At 37.9% G+C, this 21,804-nt stretch overlaps 3 protein-coding genes across 3 annotated transcripts; all 3 read right to left on the bottom strand.

Moving 5' to 3' along the window:
- Positions 1-2,533: 2,533 nt before the first annotated feature.
- LOC104094387 (uncharacterized) lies at positions 2,534-7,380 on the bottom strand. Its single transcript, XM_009600309.3, has 3 exons — positions 6,087-7,380; positions 3,087-3,429; positions 2,534-2,971 (listed from the first exon to the last, which is right to left on the bottom strand). The coding sequence occupies exons 1-3, from the start codon at positions 7,097-7,099 to the stop codon at positions 2,705-2,707; spliced, it is 1,623 nt and encodes a 540-aa protein (XP_009598604.1). The 5' UTR covers positions 7,100-7,380; the 3' UTR covers positions 2,534-2,704.
- An 8,810-nt stretch (positions 7,381-16,190) lies between these two features.
- Positions 16,191-16,715, bottom strand: LOC117276318 (uncharacterized). The gene has a single exon (XM_033655670.1). The coding sequence runs from the start codon at positions 16,713-16,715 to the stop codon at positions 16,191-16,193; it is 525 nt and encodes a 174-aa protein (XP_033511561.1).
- A 2,566-nt stretch (positions 16,716-19,281) lies between these two features.
- Positions 19,282-20,178, bottom strand: LOC138907028 (uncharacterized). Its single transcript, XM_070196960.1, has one exon. It carries the CDS (start codon positions 20,176-20,178, stop codon positions 19,282-19,284), a length of 897 nt encoding a protein of 298 aa, XP_070053061.1.
- Between the last annotated feature and the right edge of the window lie 1,626 nt (positions 20,179-21,804).

The following is a 21,804-nucleotide window of genomic DNA, read 5'->3' as shown; positions in this document are numbered from 1 at the left end:
AAGTTAACCCAACTAATAATAATCCAAATGATGCCCCGTCTGACCCTCTTGTTATTGCCTTACTTTTTCTAGACAACCTTCTAAACGGGCAGAAACATATGTTGTTTGGCCATTTTTTACTCAACTAAGAGAAAAAAATAGGGCTAAGTGTAAAATTTGTGGCAAAGAGTTAGTTTTTAAATATGTTGAAAGTCGCGGGGAGGGGGGAAGAGTTTGACTAGACACATATTGCTACACCCTCAAAATAAAGCTAGATATTTTCGTATGAAAGCTTTGGTCGAGGGGACACGTGCACCTAGTTAGGCCGACCTTAGTACCAGGTCAAATCAATTTCAATCGGGAATTAATACTGTTACCGGTGGTATTTTATATTATAATCCAAAAAAAGATCGGGAAGAATTGACAAAAATGGTTGCTGTTATGTGCTTACACTATAGTTTTCCTTCTAACCCTCACTTTGTGCATTATATTAGAAAAGTTTATAATCCTACTTATAAAGGTTTTCTCGCACAACCGTAAAGAGCGATATTTTTAAATATAAACATGAATACGAATAATATTTGCGCTATTTATTTACTCATATAAATTATCGTGTTGCTATTACAACTGATATTGGTAGAAGTGGTAATGGCTGTGATTACCTTACTGTTACCAGTCATTGGATTGATGAGGATTGGATAATGCAAAAGTGCATTATTTCTTCTAGAATAATTAATTCACGTCACACAGAGCAGTTTATTTCTAGCACGGTTACGGATATTTGTAGATATTTTTGCATTAGTGATAAAATAAAGCCAGTTTCAATGGATAATGCTACTAGTAACACAAATGTTGTAGCCTTGCTTACCACTACACTAAGTCCTGCATTTAGTAATATTTTTCATGTTAGATGTATTTGTCATATTTACCATTTAATTGTGGGTAATGATATGCGAATTTTAAATGTTGAAATTGAACAGGTTAAAATGGCTATTAATTGACTTTTTTATTCAAACAGTAGAAATAAACTTAGAAAATATTTTAAAAGATGCGATGAATTTGGCCTAAGAGAAAGAAAGATTCTTAAACCTTGTCAAACTAGATATGAATATAGAAACCTCATAAACTCAACGTTTAATGCTCATGTAAGTGATAATGATGAGCACCTTACAAATACGGATTGGGCTAATGTTAAAATGCCTGTAGAATTTTTAGAAAAATTTTATATTGCTACAAATGAATTTTCTGGGCAATATTATCCTACTATTTCTAACTGTTTAGTTTAAATTGCTGAACTTGCAAATTTGTTTGATCATTTTTCAGAGGGTGGGGAAATTTATCAACTTGCTATTGATTCTATGAGAAAAAAGTTTTAAAAAATATTTTTCCCCTATTCCCCCTATTTATGGTGTTGATGCATTGTTAAATCCTACTATGAAATTAGGAGGTCCTCAATTTTGGTATGAAACTGTTTATAATGGTTTAACACTTGAAGATGAGGAGTTGTCTAAACTTCCGGACGCAATAGCCTCAATTAAAATAAATGTCCAAACTATTTATAATGCTTATCAAGTTGCATTAGATCATGCTAGACCAAATGTTCCAACTCCTTCTACTAGTTCTCAATCATCTAAAAGAACTGCGGGAGTAAGAGCACTTAGTGGCATCAGAGAGCGCTTTCAGTCAAGCAAGACTTCAACTCGGTGATTATAGAGCGTCCATGAGGGAGAGCTTGAAAAAATCAGTACTTTTCAGAGATTGGATCCGTTCGGAAAGAAGAAATTTTGGACTTGCTAAATCACAACCAGAGGGTTTACGAAGAAATGCTAGCTGAACTTGCGGAGGATGCTGCTTCGCCCGGAAGCGGTGATGACCAAGCTTCTTTTCCGCCACCACCAACGAAAACTCCTCCGAACCTTGAAGGATTTATGAAATTTGTAAGAGATACCATGTAACTTATATGAACAAAAATTAATATATAACTTGTATTTTGGCACATCTTGATTAGTTTCTTTTTCTTCTCAATAGTGATATTAGCACCTTGTTGTGCTCATTCCATGGGGGGACTAAGAAAGATATTACCATATTTTTTTAATGATATAATAAAATGATAACACATTGCTTTGAATATCTCTTTAAAATATTTGTCTTAAATTTGAATTAAAAAATTTAGGTCACAATTCTATAATATAATTTACAAGGAATTGCCTTAGATATTTTTATTATCATTTTTTTTCTCTAACTTCTATAAATTTTTTTAAAAAAATAGAAAGTATATGTTGGGCCCACTTAACCCGGGATCGTTAGTTCGTGGTCCCAGTCCCGGACCGGTTCCAACAAGAAGCCTGAAAAGCCCAAACCCACTTAGGACCGGGCCCACGAAGCCACCCACTTAGGACCGAGCCCGGCCCACATGCCACCCTTGCGCAAAAGCATGATACAGTATAGCCTAAAACCACTGACGACCAATGAAAGCCTGGATCCATCAAACGATTTGATTACTCTTTCCACGCTTTGAGTAATCTGAACGTGAAACAGGAACTAACAGAAATAATGGCACAGATAGCATATTTTCATCTTTATTGGAAAAACACTGTGATACAGAATAAATTTACCTCAATGCACAACTTGCCTAGCAGGCAAACTCAGCAATCACAAAATGAACCCGGAAAAAGGAAAAGAATTACAGACAGAATACAACACATTGAATTTAACCAAAGGTTTGTTATACAACAAGGGGACCTCTAGCACCGTAAGCGGTGGAACTATGACCCCTACTGATAGGAAGGTGCACATAAACATCATGAACTTCCTGTTTACATACCTCTCCTCTGTCTCTGTCAATCGCGTAGCAAACATATACTGTGTCGATAACGTTATCCAAAACGTGCACGAAGAAACCAAGAACCACCATCAGCAGCAGCCATGCTAGAGCAGCAATAAGGTATGCTTCGACACCAAGATGACTGACAGCTCTTACCACAACAAAAACCTGGAAGCAAAAATAACCAAAAGTATTTTTTTATTTTTTTCTTCCTTTAAGTCGGATAATGAAAAGCATTTAACCATATAGCATATATTGTAGATCAATACCCAGAACGACTCACCAATATTGCATATATTGTTGAGAGAACAAAGATTATTCCAGCCAGTATGCGAGTGGAGACGGTCTCCACAAAAACTGGAGAGAGAAGATTGCGCTTTAGAAGTTCATACGTCATCCTAGCAGAAGTGCAATATGCTTCACCAGTTATAGCTGCAAAGTTTATGGTGAATTTATTCACAAACTCAACTGCTGACAGCAAGGTATTGGCACAAAATCGCAGAATAAGGTTCACAATTCCAGAATCTTCTTGTCTTGCATTATCAACCATAGCACGAACCATACGAACCACACAGATTAGTAACCCAGAGAAACATACTGTGCCCGAGGATGGACCAAACGCATGTCTGCGAATTTCCACAAAAAAATCATGAAAAAAGAAACTAGCACCAAAAGAAAGCTCTCGAGAAAAACCAGAAAAATTAGAAAAGATCCAGGCAGTTATTCATGAAGCTGAAACAAGAACGTATAGCAAAGCAATATCGACTTCATCATTTAGACATCAATAACTTCGGCAAAGATTTCATCATTGAATTGGAAAAAAAAAAAAAATTCGCCCCAGTCCAAACAAGTTGGGGTCGGATATATGAACCCTTACGGACCATGTTTCTCCATTTTTAACTAATCTCAGCCAACATAACACAAAATAAAAATATAAACATAAAGTACTAGAAGTCCTATATATTTCTACTGGTACAAAAATCTCTAATAGAGCACAAAGACTCCTAGAAATCATACAACCTAAAGTAAACGTATTAACCAACTAATTTCTTTTTTGCTTAAATGGACATGTAAACTACCAACTAATTGGTATCGCTAATACATATATTTTCCTTCTATTGTGCCCTATCTTTCACAGACTCTGCATGGACTCCAAGGGATTGTAAATCTTTCGAAACAATTTCCTTTACGTCTACCTCCTCCCCTTTTAAACGCCTTCAATTACCATGGTCTCACACCTACGGACCTGTGAATCAGACATAACCAAATCAGCTCAAGCGACCTCATTTTAATTTTGTTTAATTTTGTATGGCTACACATCTATCTTGACATCGCATTTCCGTGATACTCATCTTGTGGATGTGTTGGACTTTAGCAGCCCAACCGTCACTGCCATACAACATTGCTAGTGTTATGACTGTTTTTATAGAACTTACCATTCATTTTGGTCTGCGTCCTTCTATCACCTACGACCTCGATAGCACTTCTATTTTTCAACCATCCAATTTTGATTTTATGCGTACATATTCGTCTATCAAGCCATTTTCCTGGAATAATGAGTCTAGATATTTGATTTGCTTGCATTTAGGCACCACAAACCTGTCTAATCAACCTCAATTCCACTCCTCTTATACTGACTAAACTGCATATATTCAGTCTTACTACTACTTATCCTAAAACTCTTACTCTCTAAAATGTTTCTCCATAGTTCATACTTTTGGTTGACAACCTCGCTGGCTTCATCAATTAGCACAACATGTTAGCAAATAGTATACACAACAGAACCTCATCTTGTATTGTGTTGATTAACTCATCCATAACTAGAGTAAATGTCAATCCTGGCAGTGGCTTATGCTTGTCCCTCCTCCCTCCCTCCCTCCCTCAACTCTCCTTCCACACGGTTTGATTACGGAAAAAATAATGCCTAATAATAAAACAGCCAAACCAAGGGATTTCAAATTAGATTTGAGTTACACTTGGAAAGAGTACTTGTAGGTTTCTTTTTTCTTTTTTGATAATCGAGAAATCAGCTCCACTTTAAATACCATACTTGGTTCACCAGCAACATTCGAACTTGTGATGTGCACCTACCACACATAAAACGTCATACTACCTTTGTCGTTGAACCAAAGCCCTAGGGACATGTTTTTCCTATATTCTTCTTTTTTTCTTTTTTCTTTTCCTCCGGACACATTTTCTGGTACTTAATCATACTGATTTTGAGTAATGATTAAAAGCATGAACAAGTCGAGTGGTTAAGTTCCAGTTAGTCTACAACCATCTAGTCTATGCACCACCACTGACTACTTGTACAGTGTTGATTAACTCATCCATAACTAGAACCTCATCTTGTATTGTGTTGATTAACTCATCCATAACTAGAGTAAATAATGCCAAACCTGGTAGTGGCTTATGCTTGTCCCTCCTCCCTCCCTCCCTCAACTCTCCTTTCACATGGTTTGATTAGAAAAAAAATAATGCCTAATAATTAAACAGCCAAACCGAGAAATTTCAAATTAGATTTGAGTTACACTTGGAAAGAGCAGTTGTAGGTTTCCTTTTTCTTTTTTAATAATCGATAAGTCCGATCCACTTTAAATACCATACGTGGTTCGTCAGCACTATTCGAACTTGTGATGCGCACCTAGCACGCATCCAACGTGGTACTACCTTTGCCACTTTGCCACTGAACCAAAGCCCTAGGGACATGTTTTTTCCTATATTCTTTTTTTTTAATCCTCCGAACGCATTTGTTGGTACTTAATCATACTGATAGCTGAGTAATGATTGAAAGCATGAACTAGTCGAATGGTTGAGTTCCAGTTAGTCTAGGACCATCTAGTCAATGCACCACCACTGACTACTGTCATTTGTTATTTGCCAAAGGGAGTAAAACTGCCTAAAATGCAAGGGGCCAGCAATGAAATCTAGACATACTACAAAAATCCTTCCGAATTCCAGGATCAGAACTATAACAGAAACATAGCCATTGCATGCAAGAAGAAGGACAATAAGGTGCTCTCTACAGTTATTTTTTTCTGCCATCATTTGCATAGATAATTAAGAATAAGCTGATACAATGATAGGCACTTAACAATCGAAGTTAAGAGTATTCTGCTATCATAGAAATTTGCTGCAAAAGAATAAGCTCATACAAAGATAGGAGCTTTATAATCAAAGTTAAGAATATTCTGCTATCATTTGCATAGATAATTAGCTATAAAAGAATAGGCTCATACAAAAATAGGCACTTCACCATCGAAGTTAAAGAGTATGAACTAACCTCAAAGCACTTCTCATAGACTTTTTGGGACCTGATTCATCCTTGGAGAAATACCATTGTGCAATTGTCCCACTTATCACATAAACCTGTGCCTCAATCATCGCGGTCGCAGACCACAGCATTGTTAGAATAGCAAAAGTATAATAAGCAGGAACCCATCTATCCTGTTTCCATACACAATAGTACTCCCCATTCTTTTCCTTAGGTATAACCTCTCCATTAAACCTAGCAAAAACCAAGAAAACAACAATGGGAGCATAATACACTAACAGTCCTAAAGTCAATGCTGGAAGCACTCCAAACAACCCCAAATTCCTAGAAAGGGCATATGAAGCAACCCCAATAATCTTAACAGTCAGCTCAATCCTATGCCAATTAGCTACAAAAATCCAAACAAGAAGCCCAATTAACAACAACACAAAAACAAGCACCAAAATCCTATAAGCCAAGGGGAAATCTTCACTACATTTGGAGCTGACAGTACAAGCAACGAACCAGTAAATATCAAGAAACACAGGTACAATTACAAAAAAAGGAAGTGAAGCATAAACTATCTGCTTTGTGTAACGCTTGAGCAAGAAAAGCACAAACAGCACAAAGGGTATGCTTAAAATTAAAGTAACTACAAGGGTCCAAATCAAACTCTTCAAAAAACTAGAATCAGAAGAGTAAAGTTCAAAAAAGTTGTTACTAGAACTAGAACTTTGAAGGGTACAAGAAGAGGAGGTAAAATTGTAGGTAAAAGAGGAAACTTGGGAGTGATGAGGATTTTTATGAACAGAAGCAAAGATACCAAAACCAAAAGTGGATAAAACAAGGAGAGCAAAAAGGATAAGAAAGGGAACATCTTTAAAGGGTCTTGGACCAAAGTTGTAAGAGATCTGAAGGAACTGAGTTTGGTCTTCTGGGTCTAAAGAAGATTGGCCAGGGTAGTTATGAGGGGTTAGAAGGGGTTGGGTGGTGGGGTCAACAAGAGTAGAAGAAAGCTTATTTGGGTCTTCACTGGTTTCCATGGCAACAAAAAAAAATCAAGAATCTTTGTTGGTTGGGGGCTTGAAAAATGGGGTGGTGGTGGATTTCATAAATTTCATGGTGGGTTGTGGAGATGATGGTGATGATGACGAGGTTGTGGTCGGTGGTGAAAGCTAGCCACGTGAGACAATTTGGTGTTATTCTATTCGGGAATAGATCGGTACTAAGCTAGCTAACAACGTGCCACTGCCAGTATAAGGTTTTGTCAGTGTTGGATAATTACAATCAGATTATGTTGGTGTAATTCAAAATTTATAACCAGCTTTGAAATTTGGTGTTATTAATTGGAGTAATCGGTTTATTAAATCCTGTGTATTTATTCGTTTTATTCGGCTCATATATGTATTATGTAACAAATTCATTATAAGTACTAAATTATTTATATATTGATGCATCGCATATTTATCACTTATCTGATCTTAATTTGGTTCGCAAAATTCTAAGAGCAATTTCTTAGTCTCACTCACCTACCTTTCAAATGACGAGCCAAGTGGATTCAATATTTTTAATATTGGATTTATTGTAGTTTCAAATATATATACTACGACTTTTTCTTACTCTCAGAGCATTTTTCTTAAACAAGAAAGTGGATACCGTAGGATTGAGGTCGCAGAAAATAATAATAATTTTAGGAAGATCTTTTTGTGTTTAAAATTTATTTACATGTTAAAGATCGGATCTAAGACGTACCTGATGAAGAGAATCTCATTTCAAATTTTTTTCAATAGTGCGAAGACCCTATGCGTATCCACATCGAGACCGATCCTTGCTATCAATTCTTTGATCAATGAAACCCGTGAACAAATTGAATGAAATTGTGTACTAAAATTTTTCTAAAAATTTTCAGCCAAGAAGAACAAAGAAAACTATTTTCTTGTCAAGAACGTATTTCTCTTAGAATTTCGTGCGATGCATACACCTTGTGATTTTTCAGACCGACTACATCTTCACATTCACAAATATGTGTATATATACATGAAGTAAAAATATTTGTCTAATAGGGAAAGTCTAGATGGAGGCTTCAAAGATGGTGGCTTCCTTTTTGTCTTTCAAAGTCCATTACAAATTGAACTTCATAGAATCCTCCTTTTTGAAAAAAAAAAAATTCAATCCCATATTAATTAGTCCAATTGTGATGACCGCACGTTAGTTAGTCTAATTGGATTTTCACGTCCCTTGATACAATTCGAATTGGATTATAACAATAAATTAATATTATATATCACATTTATATAGATTAATATCAATTTTTATATATATATATATATATTACATATATATTTTAACTGAGAGATATAATTTTAATTTTCTATTCCAAATAGAAAATTTCAACTTGTCCACAATAGTAATTATATCCTATGTGCTAGCAAAGAATATAATAATATTTTATTTGTACTAATAACTAAATTTATTTGACTAATTAAATTCTTTAATTTAATTATCAAATAATAAAGTAATTAATTCTTTAGCAAAAATCAGAACACTCGTTAGTGTGCGACCCCATTGGTTCAATACTAAGCCGGTAGTTAATTGATCACATCGATATACTAATCAAGGGTGGCGTCTAGCAACACTCCTTAACGACCGGATAGAATGAAGTATATAATTTACTCTTAAGAACCAGTAGAAGAATAATGTAGTAATTCTTTATGTCCTTATGGCTCTGGGTCACCCTAGGATATGGTTCAACTGTCAAATCCTAATAGGCGACCAACTATGTGTTCATATCAAATATAATCGACCATTGAATGACCTAAGAAACTCTTTTTTTCTTTCATTCAATTGCCCTTGCCAAGGTCTTAATTTGATCGGTTATAATTCATGACAACATGGAGCTTAAACTCATTACCAAGAGTTGACAGATTCCATTTTGATCAATCACTATTTCTACAAGTATTTAATCGTACCCAATATCCTTTCAACTATCGCCCTAGGGCCATAGGTGTCTAGTATCAAAGCACAATAAATAACTTGTCAATTACTATGATGATCTCAGGTCAAAGGAAACTCTTACATCACATCCTTCAAGAGAATATCATATTGTCAGTTTATGATAATTCTAACCATTAGGAATTATCCAATGAATCAGTTCAATGATCATATCTATATGCATCATCTATTTATGTGATTTAGTTAATGAGATCAACTAATCTTTATCCCATAAAGACAATCACATAAATATTGATCTAACCGGATTACTAATGTCCAAATTAATAATCCTACGATACAATAACAACAACAACAACAACAACACACCCAATATTATCCCATATCATGGGGTCTGGGGAGGGTAGTGTGTACGCAGGCCTTACCCCTACCTTGCGAGGATAAAGAGGTTGATTCCAATAGACCCTCGGCTCAAGAAAGTATAAGCACCACATGGATGAAAACATAAACAAGAAGGGACGGTACCAAAAAGCCATATAAAAGCAGAATAAAAATAACAAGACAGTAAGGTGATCAACAATGAAAGAAAATAATGGTTAGTCATAAAAATCTACTACCAACAGAAAGCGAGACTGCGTGTCAATACTACTGTTATGAATACTCTAGACCTCCATACCTTCCTATCAAGGGTTATGTCATCGGTCAGCTGAAGCTGCGCCATATCTTGCCTGATCACCTCTCCCCACCTCTTCTTTGTCCTACCTCTACCTCTCCGTAGGCCCTCCAATGTCAGCCTCTCACACCTCATCAACGGGGTGCCTGTGCTCCTCCCCCTTACATGACCAAACCACCTAAGCCGCGATTCCCGTATCTTGTCCTCAATAGGGGCCACACCCACCTTATCGCGAATAACCTCATTTTTTATCTTATCTAACCTAGTGTGCCCGCACATCCATCTCAACATCCTTATCTCTGCTACCTTCATCTTCTGGACATGAGCGATCTTGACCGGCCAACACTCAGCCCCATACAACATCGTTGGTCTGACCACCACTCTGTAGAACTTACCCTTAAGTTTCGGTGGAACCTTCTTGTCACATAAAATACCAGAAGCGAGTCTCCATTTTATCCATCCCACCCCAATACGATGTGCGACATCTTCATCAATCTCCCTATCCTCCTGAATAATAGACCCAAGGTACTTAAAACTCCCTCTCCTAGGGATGACCTGCGAGTCCAACCTCACCTCTCATTCCCCTCCTTGAGTCTCGCCACTGAACTTACACTCCAAGTATTTTGTCGTGGTCCTGCTCAACTTGAAACCTTTAGATTCCGGGGTCTGCCTCCAAACCTCTAATTGTGCGTTCACACCTTCTCGCGTCTCGTCAATCAATATAATATCATCTACAAATAGCATGCACTAAGGTACCTCCCCTTGGATGTGGCGCGTCAGTACGTCCATCACCAGAGCAAACAAAAACGGGCTGGGTGCCGACCCCTGATGTAACCCCATCATAACCAAAAAATGGTCTGAGTCCCCACCCATCATCCTCACTCGAGTCTTTACTCCATCATACATGTCCTTAATCAACCTAACCTAGGTAACAGGTACACCTCTAGCCTCCAAACATCTCCACAAAACCTCCCTCGAAACTTTATCGTACGCATTTTCTAAGTCGATGGACACCATATGCAAGTCCTTTTTTCTCTCCCTATATTGCTCCATCAATCTCCTAACAAGGTAGATGGCTTCTGTATTCGAACTATCACGACCCAATTTAGGTTCATGACCGGCGCTTAGGAGCAAGTGCTCCCAAGAAAGCCTTATCGGTATTTTACAGAAAAACGGGCAGTGTTTCTCCTGTTTTTGGACTATCCAACAAAAAATTTCCTGTCTCAAAATCAACAACCAGCCATCCTAATATCAAACCAAACAATCAACAATTTATCAATTAACCAAAACAAGTCTCCACCATTACTAATTAACCCACTAACAACCAGACATACTAATTTATCTCCAAATTCGATAAGAAAGAGCAATACTCATCATAAGTCTATAATAACAAAAGAATATTCATGACACTAAAAGAATGACTATGGAGCGACTCTAAGAGTTCAAAGAAAAGACCATAACAATAAATAAAATCTCCGCCCTCGTGAACAAGTGAGAGGCTCACCTAGAACTATAAACTTGTGCGCTCTAATTAACGAAATCCTCGTCAGCATCAACTGCTATCTCTGTAAAAAAAAAAAAAGTGGGTAGTGAGTCGCTAGCTCAGTGAGTAATAACACTTAACCACAACTATTTTTATTGGGGACAAGTTAGAAAACATGCTAGTATATTAAACAGAAAATATCATAAAAATGGCCTTTTTCAGAAACAATAAACAATTTTCAGTCTCATCATATTTTTCTTGTAGTATAATACAATTGACAATTTAGTAATAAGCTCGGTAACCACTGTATAATATCAATATTCATATTTGGGAGGTTTCAATGAACAGATCATGTAATCGGTAAAACTGTGAACTTCTTCGCAAGAAGTCAAATATAACGATAGTCCCTACTCGAGGGAAATCGGTAACGATATACTAGTTCTACCTTCCCACTAGTGAGGGTTGTAACGATAATCGGTAATTATAAGGTACACCGGGTCTAACGAACCAGCTATTAGCTACGAGATCCTTCAAAGTCTACTCCCATTTATACTTGTCTTTGTAACAATAAATATTCACATGAAAGCATTTTCAAAATAGTACAGGGCATTTCAATTCTTATCAAATCATGTAATCCAATTTCGGTAATGGTAATCATATCTCAAATAATAGTAAAATATGTCTATCAACAGTGAGAATATTTTAAATAGTTGTAAACCTCTCAAGTAAACTATTCAGTATCATATCAAGTAAAAGACCTGTCCCACTTGCAATTTCAAATATTCATTAACATATTTTATTTTCAAAATAATGTATAAACCATGAAGGTTATGAAAACACAAATTGCGGTAAGATTACTACTCACAGTACTCATATTAAATACCAAACTCGTCACCTCGAGCGATCCGTACAACCTCTTCCGATCAATCTATAATCACGTCATATCAATCTTGCATCAATTTTCTAGTTTAAACTAATTCATAACTAATTTAAAATATATATTAACCCTTAGAGGTTCATGTTTGACCATAATTTGTCGAATTATATTTACCCATATTATGAGTAATTCAACTAGTCCATAATCAATAACTTTTTAGCCTATTCATATATTATGCCCGCTAAATTCATGAAAAGGCTTATGGATTTCTCTCAGTTCCCTAACCTCCTCTTCTAACTCACAATCAAATCCCACATTATAGTTACTTAGTCTCGCGAGGAATCATGGATATAAACTACTAGTGTTTCAAAATAAGTAAAATATATGTAATTACCTGGGGCTTATCGTTGAGACTAAAGATTATATGCCAATGGTTTGAATGGACACGGTATTTTGCACGAGGCAACACCAGAAAACTTTTACCCCTTTTTGTTTTCCCTGTTGTGCATTGGCTAAAGGGGATTTCTCTTATTTTTCAACCCCTTTTTGCTTCTGTCTATCTTAGCCACAACTTGTTGCGTTCCCCTTTTTCCCTTTTCCCTTTTCCCTTTTCTTTTAGTTCTAGTGGACTTTGCCCCTTCTTTTAATTTGACTAGGTTTTCTTCTTTTTGTTTGGTTTTGTTTTATTAGTTTAATTTGTTCCCTTCTTTCATAGTATGACTAAGCGACTTGATACCCTGATAGTTATTACAATTTTGGATATCACCCTTATTCTTGTATACAGGAACTATCGTGCTCCACCTCCACTCCTTGGGCATCTTCTTCATTCTAAAAATGACATTAAATAACCTAGTGAGCCACTCCAGGTCCGCCTTGCCTGCTGTCTTCCAAAACTCCACCGGGATTTCATCCGGCCCAGTCGCTTTGCCCCTACTCATCTTACGCATAGACCCCTCAACTTCATCAACTCTAATCTGCCTACAATACCCAAAGTCACAACGACTCCCGGAGAGTTCCAAATCACCCAGTACAATGCTCATGTCACCCTCCTCGTTCAAGAGATTATGAAAGTAGGTCTGCCATCTACGACGGATAAGCCCCCCATCCAACAAAACTATACCTTCTTCATCCTTGATGCATTTTACTTGGTCCAAGTCACGCACCTTCCTTTCTCTCGCCTTAGATAACCTGAACAACCTCTTATTCCCACCTCGGCCCTCGAGTTCCTCTTACAAACGACTAAAATATGCAATCTTGGCCGCCTTAACTGCCAGCTTTGCCTCTTTATTAGGCAACTTATAATGCTCCCTATTCGCCCTCTTCTCTTCCTCGTCTACACTTTCCACTAGCTTCAGATACAGTGCTTTCTTGGTTTCCACTTTTCCCTGCACCTCTTCAAGAATAGCTTGTCTCAATCCATCTACGTCTTCTACATATAGCATGTCACCCATTCGAAGAACACCATCATTTAACAATCATATTCTTGCTTTTACCAGCTAAGGCCTCATCTCTGTATTTGCATAATCGCTCATCCTTATATTGGGTGGCCTTAATGCGCTCAACTAATGAAGACTTAGCCTGATCACAAGCCAGGAATGCCTCTGAATTTCCGACACTAAATATGATACCTGTATCTTCTAGTCTCTGAATATCTTTGGCCAAAAGTCTCTTTGCAGGAGCTATATGTGCTAAACTCCCCATAGATTTTTTGCTCAATGCATCAACCACCACATTGGCTTTTCCAGGATGATAAAAAATAGAACAGTCATAGTTTTTGAGTAGTTCCATCCACCGACAATGTCGAAGATTCAGATCTCTCTACTAAAAGATATACTTCAAACTTTTATGGTCAGTATAAATCTCACAAGTTTCGCCGTATAGGTAATGCCTCCAAATATTTTGAGCAAATACCACTGCAGCTATCTCCAAATCATGTGTAGGATAGATTTTCTCATGTTTTTTTAATTATCTCGAAGCATAAGCTATAACATGACCATTTTGCGTGAGAACACATCTTAATCCCACACTCGAGGTGTCACAAAATACTATAAATCCTCCAGAACTTGAATGGTATGGCTAATATTGGTGCAACTGTCAAACATGTTTTGAGTTTCTGAAAGCTCTGCTTGCATTCCTCTGTCTACTGAAACTTTACATTTTTCTGTGTTAGCTTAGTCAGTGGCGCTGCTATTCTAGAGAAATCCTGTACAAAATGCCTGTAATAGCTTGCTAAGCCTAAAAAGCTGTGAATCTCTGTAGGAGAAGTAGGTCTGGACCATTTCTGCACAACTTTTGTCTTCTTAGGATCTACCATAATTCCATCTTTGGATACAACATGCCCCAAAAATGCTATTGAGTATAGTCAAAATTCATACTTCGAGAACTTAGCATAAAGCCGATGTTCTCGCAATGTCCGCAACACAGTCCTGAGATGATTCTCGTATTCTCCTTGGCTACGAGAATATATCAGGATATCATCAATAAATACTATTACAAATTTATCCAGAAATAGCTTGAACACCATATTCAATAAATCCATGAATGCAGCTGGAGCATTAGTCAGTCCGAAAGGCATCACAAGAAACTCATAATGCCCGTATCGAGTCCTGAAAGCAGTCTTAAAAATATCTTCATCTTTGATTCTAAGCTGATGATAACCAGATCGGAGGTCAATCTTTGAAAAGTGGGCAGCTCCTTGTAACTGATCAAACATGTCGTCTATACGAGGCAAAGGATAATTATTGCGTATTGTTATCTTGTTCAACTTCCTGTAGTCAATACACATTCTTAGAGATCCGTCTTTCTTCTTTACGAACAATACTGGTGCACCCCATGGTGATACACTAGGTCTAATAAAACCCTTATCTAACAAATCCTGTAGCTATTGCTTTAGCTCCCTCAACTCTATTGGTGCAATCCGATATGGGGGTATCGATAAGGGCAGTGTGTCAGATGGAAAATAAATTTAAAAGTCTATTTCTTGTACTGGAGGCAATCCTGGTAAATCCTGAGTAAATACATAAGAAAATTCTCTCACTACTGGTACATTTTCTATACTAATTATTTCCTTTCTTTTGTCATTTACAATAGCTAAGACACCCAAGAAACCTTTCTTCAAAAGCTGTTGAGCCTTCATAAAAGATACAACTTTGCAAATCTCTGGAACCTGACCCCCTTTTAAAACAAAACTAGGTTCGTTTGGTATCTCAAACTTAACTATCTTTGTATGTCAATAGACGATAGTATAGCAAGAAGATAAAAAATCCATTCTCATCAGCATGTCAAAGTCAATCATATCAAGTACAATAAGATCAACTAGAATATCTCTACCCTCAACCCAAATCTGACAAGCACGATACACGTATTCAGCTAATAGAGACTTTCTAACAGGAGTAGCAACTAGAAAAGGATCATTCAATAGCTCAGGCTGTCTACTAAACCTCAAAGCAAAGTACTAGGATACATAGGAGTGAGTAGATCCCGGATCAATCAACGTAAGTGCATCAAATGAACAGACATAAAGAATACACGTAACCACAACATTCGAGGCCTGAGCATCCTGTCTAGTAAATGCAAAAACTCTCGCCTGACCTCTCACAGCATTCCCTTACCTGCAGCATCTGAAGTATTTATGAGTAGTCTGAGCAGGTGCAGCTGACTGAATAGAAGCCTGGTTGCAATTTCTCGGAGGCTGAGGGAAATCCCTCAAATGATGTCCCAACTGGCCACATCAAAAGCACTCTCCAGTCAGAACATGACACTGGCCCAAATATGATCTACCACAGGTCTGGCAGACTGGAGTAGTGGCATGTATTTGTCAAGAATTACGATGTCGAGATGATAATGGCGATGGTCCCCTAGTACCCTGTCTGTAATGTGGTCTGTATGCGGACTGTGAAGACAAATATGTCCCTGTCTGAGAACCCTGTTGTTGTTATCCCTGATTTCCTGCTCTGCGATTTTCATGAAAACCGCCATTGAAATATCCTCATGTCTTGGCCTTCTTACGTAAATCATTGGTTGCACGCTCATCACGTCCCTTATTTCAATCTTTCTTGAGAGATCTACTGCATCAGTGTAGGACAAAGTCTTCATCTGTGGGGCTACTGCGGTGTATAGATGACCAACTAACCCATCAACAAGCCTCTGAACTCAAGCTTCTTGGGTAGGCACTAAGTAAGGAGCATATCTCGCTAGATTGCAAAACTTCGTGTTGTAGGTTGACACATCCATATCTGGAGTCTGAACCAATCTCTCAAAGTCTCTAGCATATTTTTGCTTCAGGCTATCTGGAAGAAAATTATCCATAAACAACTTACTGAACTTGTCCCATGCCAGTGGGGTTGCTCCTACTGTCCTTCCCAGCAATATAGTTTCATGCCATATGTTATCCATATCCTCTAGTTTGTATGCTGTGAGCTCCACTGCCCTCTCACTAGAACATCCTAGAGCACGTAATGCCTTGAGTTTCCCATCCAAGAAACTTTGAGGATCTGCTGAATTATCAGAACCTGTGAATTTTGGTGATTTCAATTTCAGAAACTCTTGCAGGGATACCTCCTTATTCCCGAAAGTCTGAGTCTGTGCAGGTGCTTGTGTCTGTAAAGTAGCTTGAGGAGTTGAACTTCTACCCTGGGTAGTGACTAATACCTCCAACACATTCAACAACCTTGCCATTGTGTCTACAGGTAAAGTAATAGTAGGTACAACAGTTGGCACTGGTGATGGAACGTCCTGAACCCCCTATTCTTGCACTTGATCTGGCATAGTAGCTTGGGTTTGACCCATGTTCACAACTTCAGGTTGAAGAGCGGCATGTCTTCTAGTCTGATGAACCCCAACTTGACCGCCACCTCAGGTTGTACCATGTCCAGCAGATGAGGGTGTGCGAGTCCTAGCCATCTACGAAAGAAATACTCCAAAGTCAATCTCAAGTTATCTCAACGCACGATCAAGAGTGAAAGAAGGGAAAACATTCCTAGATGTTCGGTAGCCTCAAGATCATAAGTATGGGAGCCTACATACCCATGAACCAGACTCTACTAAACATTGCTCCATGACTCGAGACTTAAAGCCTAAGCTTTGATACCAATTTTGTCACGACCCAATTTAGGATCATGACCGGCGCTTAGGAGCAAGTGCTCCTAAAAAAGCCTTATCGTTATTTTACAGAAAAACGAATAGAGTTTCCCCTATTTTTGGACTATCCAACAAAATATTTTCTGTCTCAAAATCAACAACCAACCATCCTAATATCAAATAAAATAATCAACAACTTATCAATAAACGGAAACAAGTCTCCACCATTACTAATCAATCCACTAACAACCAGAAACACTAATTTATCTACAAATTCGATAAGAAAGTGCAATACTCATCATAAGTCTATAATAACAAAAGAATACTCATGACACTAAAAGAATGACTATGGAGCGACTCTAAGAGTTCAAAAAAAGGCAATAACAATAAATAAAATATCCGCCCAGGCGAACAAATGCGAGGCTCACCAAGAACTATCAACCTGTGCGCTCTAATTAACGAAATTCTCACCTGCGTCAACTACTGTCTCTGTAAAAAAAATAGCGAGTGTGAGTCGCTAGCCCAGTGAGTAATAACACTTAACCACGACCATTTTTATTGGGAACAAGTTAGAAAACATGATAGTATATTAAACAGAAAATATCATAAAAATGCCCTTTTCAGAAACAATAAACAATTTCCAGTCTCATCATGTATTTTTTGTAGTATAATACAATTGACAATTCATTATTAAGCTCGGTAACCACTATATAATATCAATATTCATATTTGGGAGGTTTCAATGAACAGATTATGTAATCAGTATAATTGTCAACTTCTTCGTAAGAAGTCAAATATAACGGTAGTCCCTACTCGAGGGAAATCGATAACGGTATGCTAGTTCTACCTTCCCACTAGGGAGGAATGTAATGATAATCGGTAATTACAAGGTGCATTAGGTCTAACGAACCCGCCGTTAGCTACGGGATCCTTCAAAGTCTATTCCCATTTATACTTGTCTTTGTAACAATAAATATTCATATGAAAGCATTTTCAAAATAGTACATGGCATTCGATTCTTATCAAAACATGTAATCCGATTTCAGTAATGGTAATCATATCTCAAATAACAGTAAAACATGTCTATCAATACTGAGAATATTTTAAATAGTTGTAAACCTCTCAAGTAAACTATTTAGTATCATATCAAGTAAAATACTTGTCCCGCATGCAATTTCAAACATTCATTAACACATTTTATTTTCAAAATAATGTATAAACCATGAAGGTTATGAAAATACAAATTGCAGTAAGATTATTACTCACAGTACTCTGTCACCTCGAGCGATTCGTACAACCTCCTCCGATCAATCTATAATCACGTCATATCAATCTCGTGTCAATTTTCTTGTTTAAACTAATTCATAACTAATTTAAAATATATATTAACCCTCAGAGGTTCATGTTTGACCATAATTTGCCGAATTATATTTACCCATACTAAGAGTAATTCAACTAGTCCATAATCAATAATCTTTTAGTCTATTCATATATTATGCTCGCTTAATTCATGAAAAGGCTTATGAATTTCTCTCAGTTCCCTAACCTCCTCTTCTAACTCAGAATCAAATCCCACATTATAATTACTTAGTCTCGCGAGGAATCATGTATATAAACTACTACTGTTTCAAAAGAAGTAAAATATATGTAATTATTTGGGGCTTATCGCTGAGACTAAAGATTATATGCTAATGGTTTGAATGAAAACAGTATTTTGCACGAGGCAACACCAGAAAACTTTTACCCCTTTTTGTTTTTTCCTGTTGTGCGTTGGCTAAAGGAATTTCTCTTATTTTTCAACCACTTTTTGCTTCTGTCTGTCTTAGCCGCAGCTTACCGCGCTCCCCTTTTTCCCTTTTCCCTTTTCTTTTAGTTCCAGTGGGCTTTGCCCCTTCTTTTAATTTGACTAAGTTTTCTTCTTTTTGTTTTGTTTTGTTTTATTAGTTTAATTTGTTCCTTTTTTTCCTTTCTTTGGACTTAATCATTTTCTAAATGTCCAATATATCCTCACTTAAAATATTGGAGTATTACACGAACGCCCCGGCATAAACTCAAACTGGTTCTCGAAAATAGTCACATTCCTCCTCACCCTTAGCTCTACCACTCTCTTCCCCACTTTCATAGTATGGCTAAGCAGCTTGATACCACGATAGTTATTGCAATTTTAGATATCACCCTTGTTCTTGTATACAGGAACCATCGTGTTCCACCTCCACTCCTCGGGGATCTTCTTCATTCTAAAAATGACATTAAATAACCTAGTGAGCCACTCCAGGACCGCCTTGCCCGCACTCTTCCAAAACTCCACCGAAATTTCATTCGGCCCGGCCGCTTTGCCCCTACTCATCTTATGCATAGACCCCTTAACTTCATCAACTCTAATCCGCCTACAATACACAAAGTCACAACGACTCCTGGAGAGTTCCAAATCACCCAGTACAATGCTCATGTACCCATCCTCGTTCAAAAGACTATGAAAGTAGGTCTGCCATCTCTGCCCTTCATCCAACAAAACTCTACATTCTTCATCCTTGATGCACTTCACTTGGTCCAAGTCATGCGCCTTCCTTTCTCTCGCCTTGGCTAACCTGAACAACCTTTTATCCCCACCTCGGCCCTCGAGTTCCTCATACAAACGACTAAAAGTTGTAGTCTTGGCCGCCATAACTGCTAGCTTTGCCTCTTTCTTAGCCAACTTATAATGCTCCCTATTCGCCCTCTTCTCCTCGTTGTCTTTACTTTCCACACTTTCCACTAGCTTCAGATATGCTACTTTCTTGGTTTCCATTTTTCCTTGCACCTCTCCATTCCACCACATGTCTCCCTTGTGACCACCAGAGTAACCCTTTGAGACCCCTAATACCTCTCTCGCGGCTTCCCTAATGCACTGCACAGTCGTGGTCCACATAGCGCTTGCGTCCCCACTACTTCTCCAAGCCCCCATAGTCACCAGCTTGACCCCCAACTCCTGCGCTTTAGCTTCTGTCAAGGCTCCCCACTTTATATTATGTTGGCTATACATAGCCCTCTTTCTCTTCTTCCTCATGATCCCAAGGTCCATGACGAGGAGCCTATGAAGGGCTAAGAGGTTCTCACTCGGGATAACCTTGCAATCAGTGCAAAGACCTCTATCGGACTTCCTGCAGAGTAAATAATCAATCTAAATCTCATCCACCGCACTTCAAAAGGTGACCAAGTGGCCCCTCTTCTTCGAAAAATTCGAGTTTGCTATCACCAAATCAAATGCTCTAGCAAAGTCCATTAGAGACATTCCTTCTCCGTTTCTATCTCCGAAACCAAAGCCATCACGCACATTATCATACCTCCCAGACGTCACTCCAATGTGGCTGTTGAAATCTCCTCCTATGAAAAGCTTCTCAATATACGGTATACCACGCACCATCTCATCTAAATCCTCCCAGAAACGCCTCTTGACTTCCTCATCCAAGCCTGCTTCGGGTGCGTACGCACTTTTTATGTTCAAATTAAAGTAAAACCTCCAACAACTAGCTTAATAGTCATCAGCCTGTCATTCACCCTACTAACCTCAACCACTAGTTCACGGAGGTCCTTATCAACCAAGATACCTACCCTGTTCCTGCCCCCACCCTCCCAGAATACTAAAGTTTGGAACTGCCCACATCCCGCGCTTTATCTCCTACCCACCTAGTCTCATGTACACAAGCTATATTAATCTTCATTTTCTCGAGAATCTTCGCTAACTCTACAGATTTTCCAGTCAAAGTTCCTATGTTTCAAGACCCCACTCTCAGCCTAGTAGCTCTCTTAGCCCTCTTACCCCCTGCACCCCCTCCCCTACGCTGACACCCCCGAGGACAAGATCTTACCCTATCATCATTCACCAAAGCCACTATAATCTAGCAGTCACTACGCAAGCACTATCCCGAAAAAAAGTGATAAAAATAAAATGAAATACCGAAATATAATGTACCACTAAAGGTCGCAAAACAGGTGAAAAAATAAAATAAAAGAACTAACGGGAACTATAATCTACAACTAAAGGTCAGAAACACAGGTGAAGAAATAAAACTAAGGAACTGAAGGAACTATAATCTACAACTAAAAGCTAGAAAAATAGGTGAAGAAATAAAACAAAGGAACTATAATCTATGACTAAAGAATAGAAAAACAGGTGAAGAAATATAACAAAGGAACTAAAGGAACTATAATCTACAACTAAAGGATAGAAAAATAGATGAATGCACTAAATAAGAGTACAAGTAATTAAAAGAACTATAATCTACATACTAGAGAGCCCAAAATAGTTACTATCAAGAAAGTCGACAGGAAACTGCACTAATTAAGAGTACAAGTAGACAATCAAGAATTAAGCTTAATCTATCCCAAACCAATTGGTTAACAAGGAAAATAGAAATACCGATTGAAGAATAGGAGGTACCAACTCCCGATAAAAGTAAACAAGAGCGACGGAACCTGGATTGTAGACGGACTGCCTAATCGACTAGATCCTAGTTGAATGTCGCCTTGAGCCAAGATACTAGTAGGAAATATGACCTCCAACTGCAACGACGACCACCGAATGGAAAACTGCTAACCGAAAAACTGTCTGACCTTAATTCCACGGCCGACGCTTGTAGTCAGAGCTGGAAATCTGATCGAATAACCTATTTACAAACACACACCATACCCACGCAGAATGAGAGGG

This window comes from Nicotiana tomentosiformis, chromosome 1 (genome assembly GCF_000390325.3).
Source record: "Nicotiana tomentosiformis chromosome 1, ASM39032v3, whole genome shotgun sequence".
Taxonomy (NCBI): Eukaryota; Viridiplantae; Streptophyta; class Magnoliopsida; order Solanales; family Solanaceae; genus Nicotiana; species Nicotiana tomentosiformis.
This window is presented reverse-complemented; position numbering and strand designations above follow the sequence as displayed.

Excerpts from the sequence above, each read along its gene's own strand:
- LOC117276318 (XM_033655670.1), bottom strand. The coding sequence starts at position 16,715 with ATGGCAAGGTTGTTGAATGTGTTGGAGGTATTAGTCACTACCCAGGGT.
- LOC104094387 (XM_009600309.3), bottom strand. The coding sequence starts at position 7,099 with ATGGAAACCAGTGAAGACCCAAATAAGCTTTCTTCTACTCTTGTTGAC. Across the intron at positions 3,430-6,086 it reads TCTATGAGAAGTGCTTTGAG|ACATGCGTTTGGTCCATCCT; the intron begins GTTAGTTCATAC and ends GGAAATTCGCAG. Across the intron at positions 2,972-3,086 it reads CAACAATATATGCAATATTG|GTTTTTGTTGTGGTAAGAGC; the intron begins GTGAGTCGTTCT and ends TTTTGCTTCCAG.
- LOC138907028 (XM_070196960.1), bottom strand. The coding sequence starts at position 20,178 with ATGGACCTTGGGATCATGAGGAAGAAGAGAAAGAGGGCTATGTATAGC.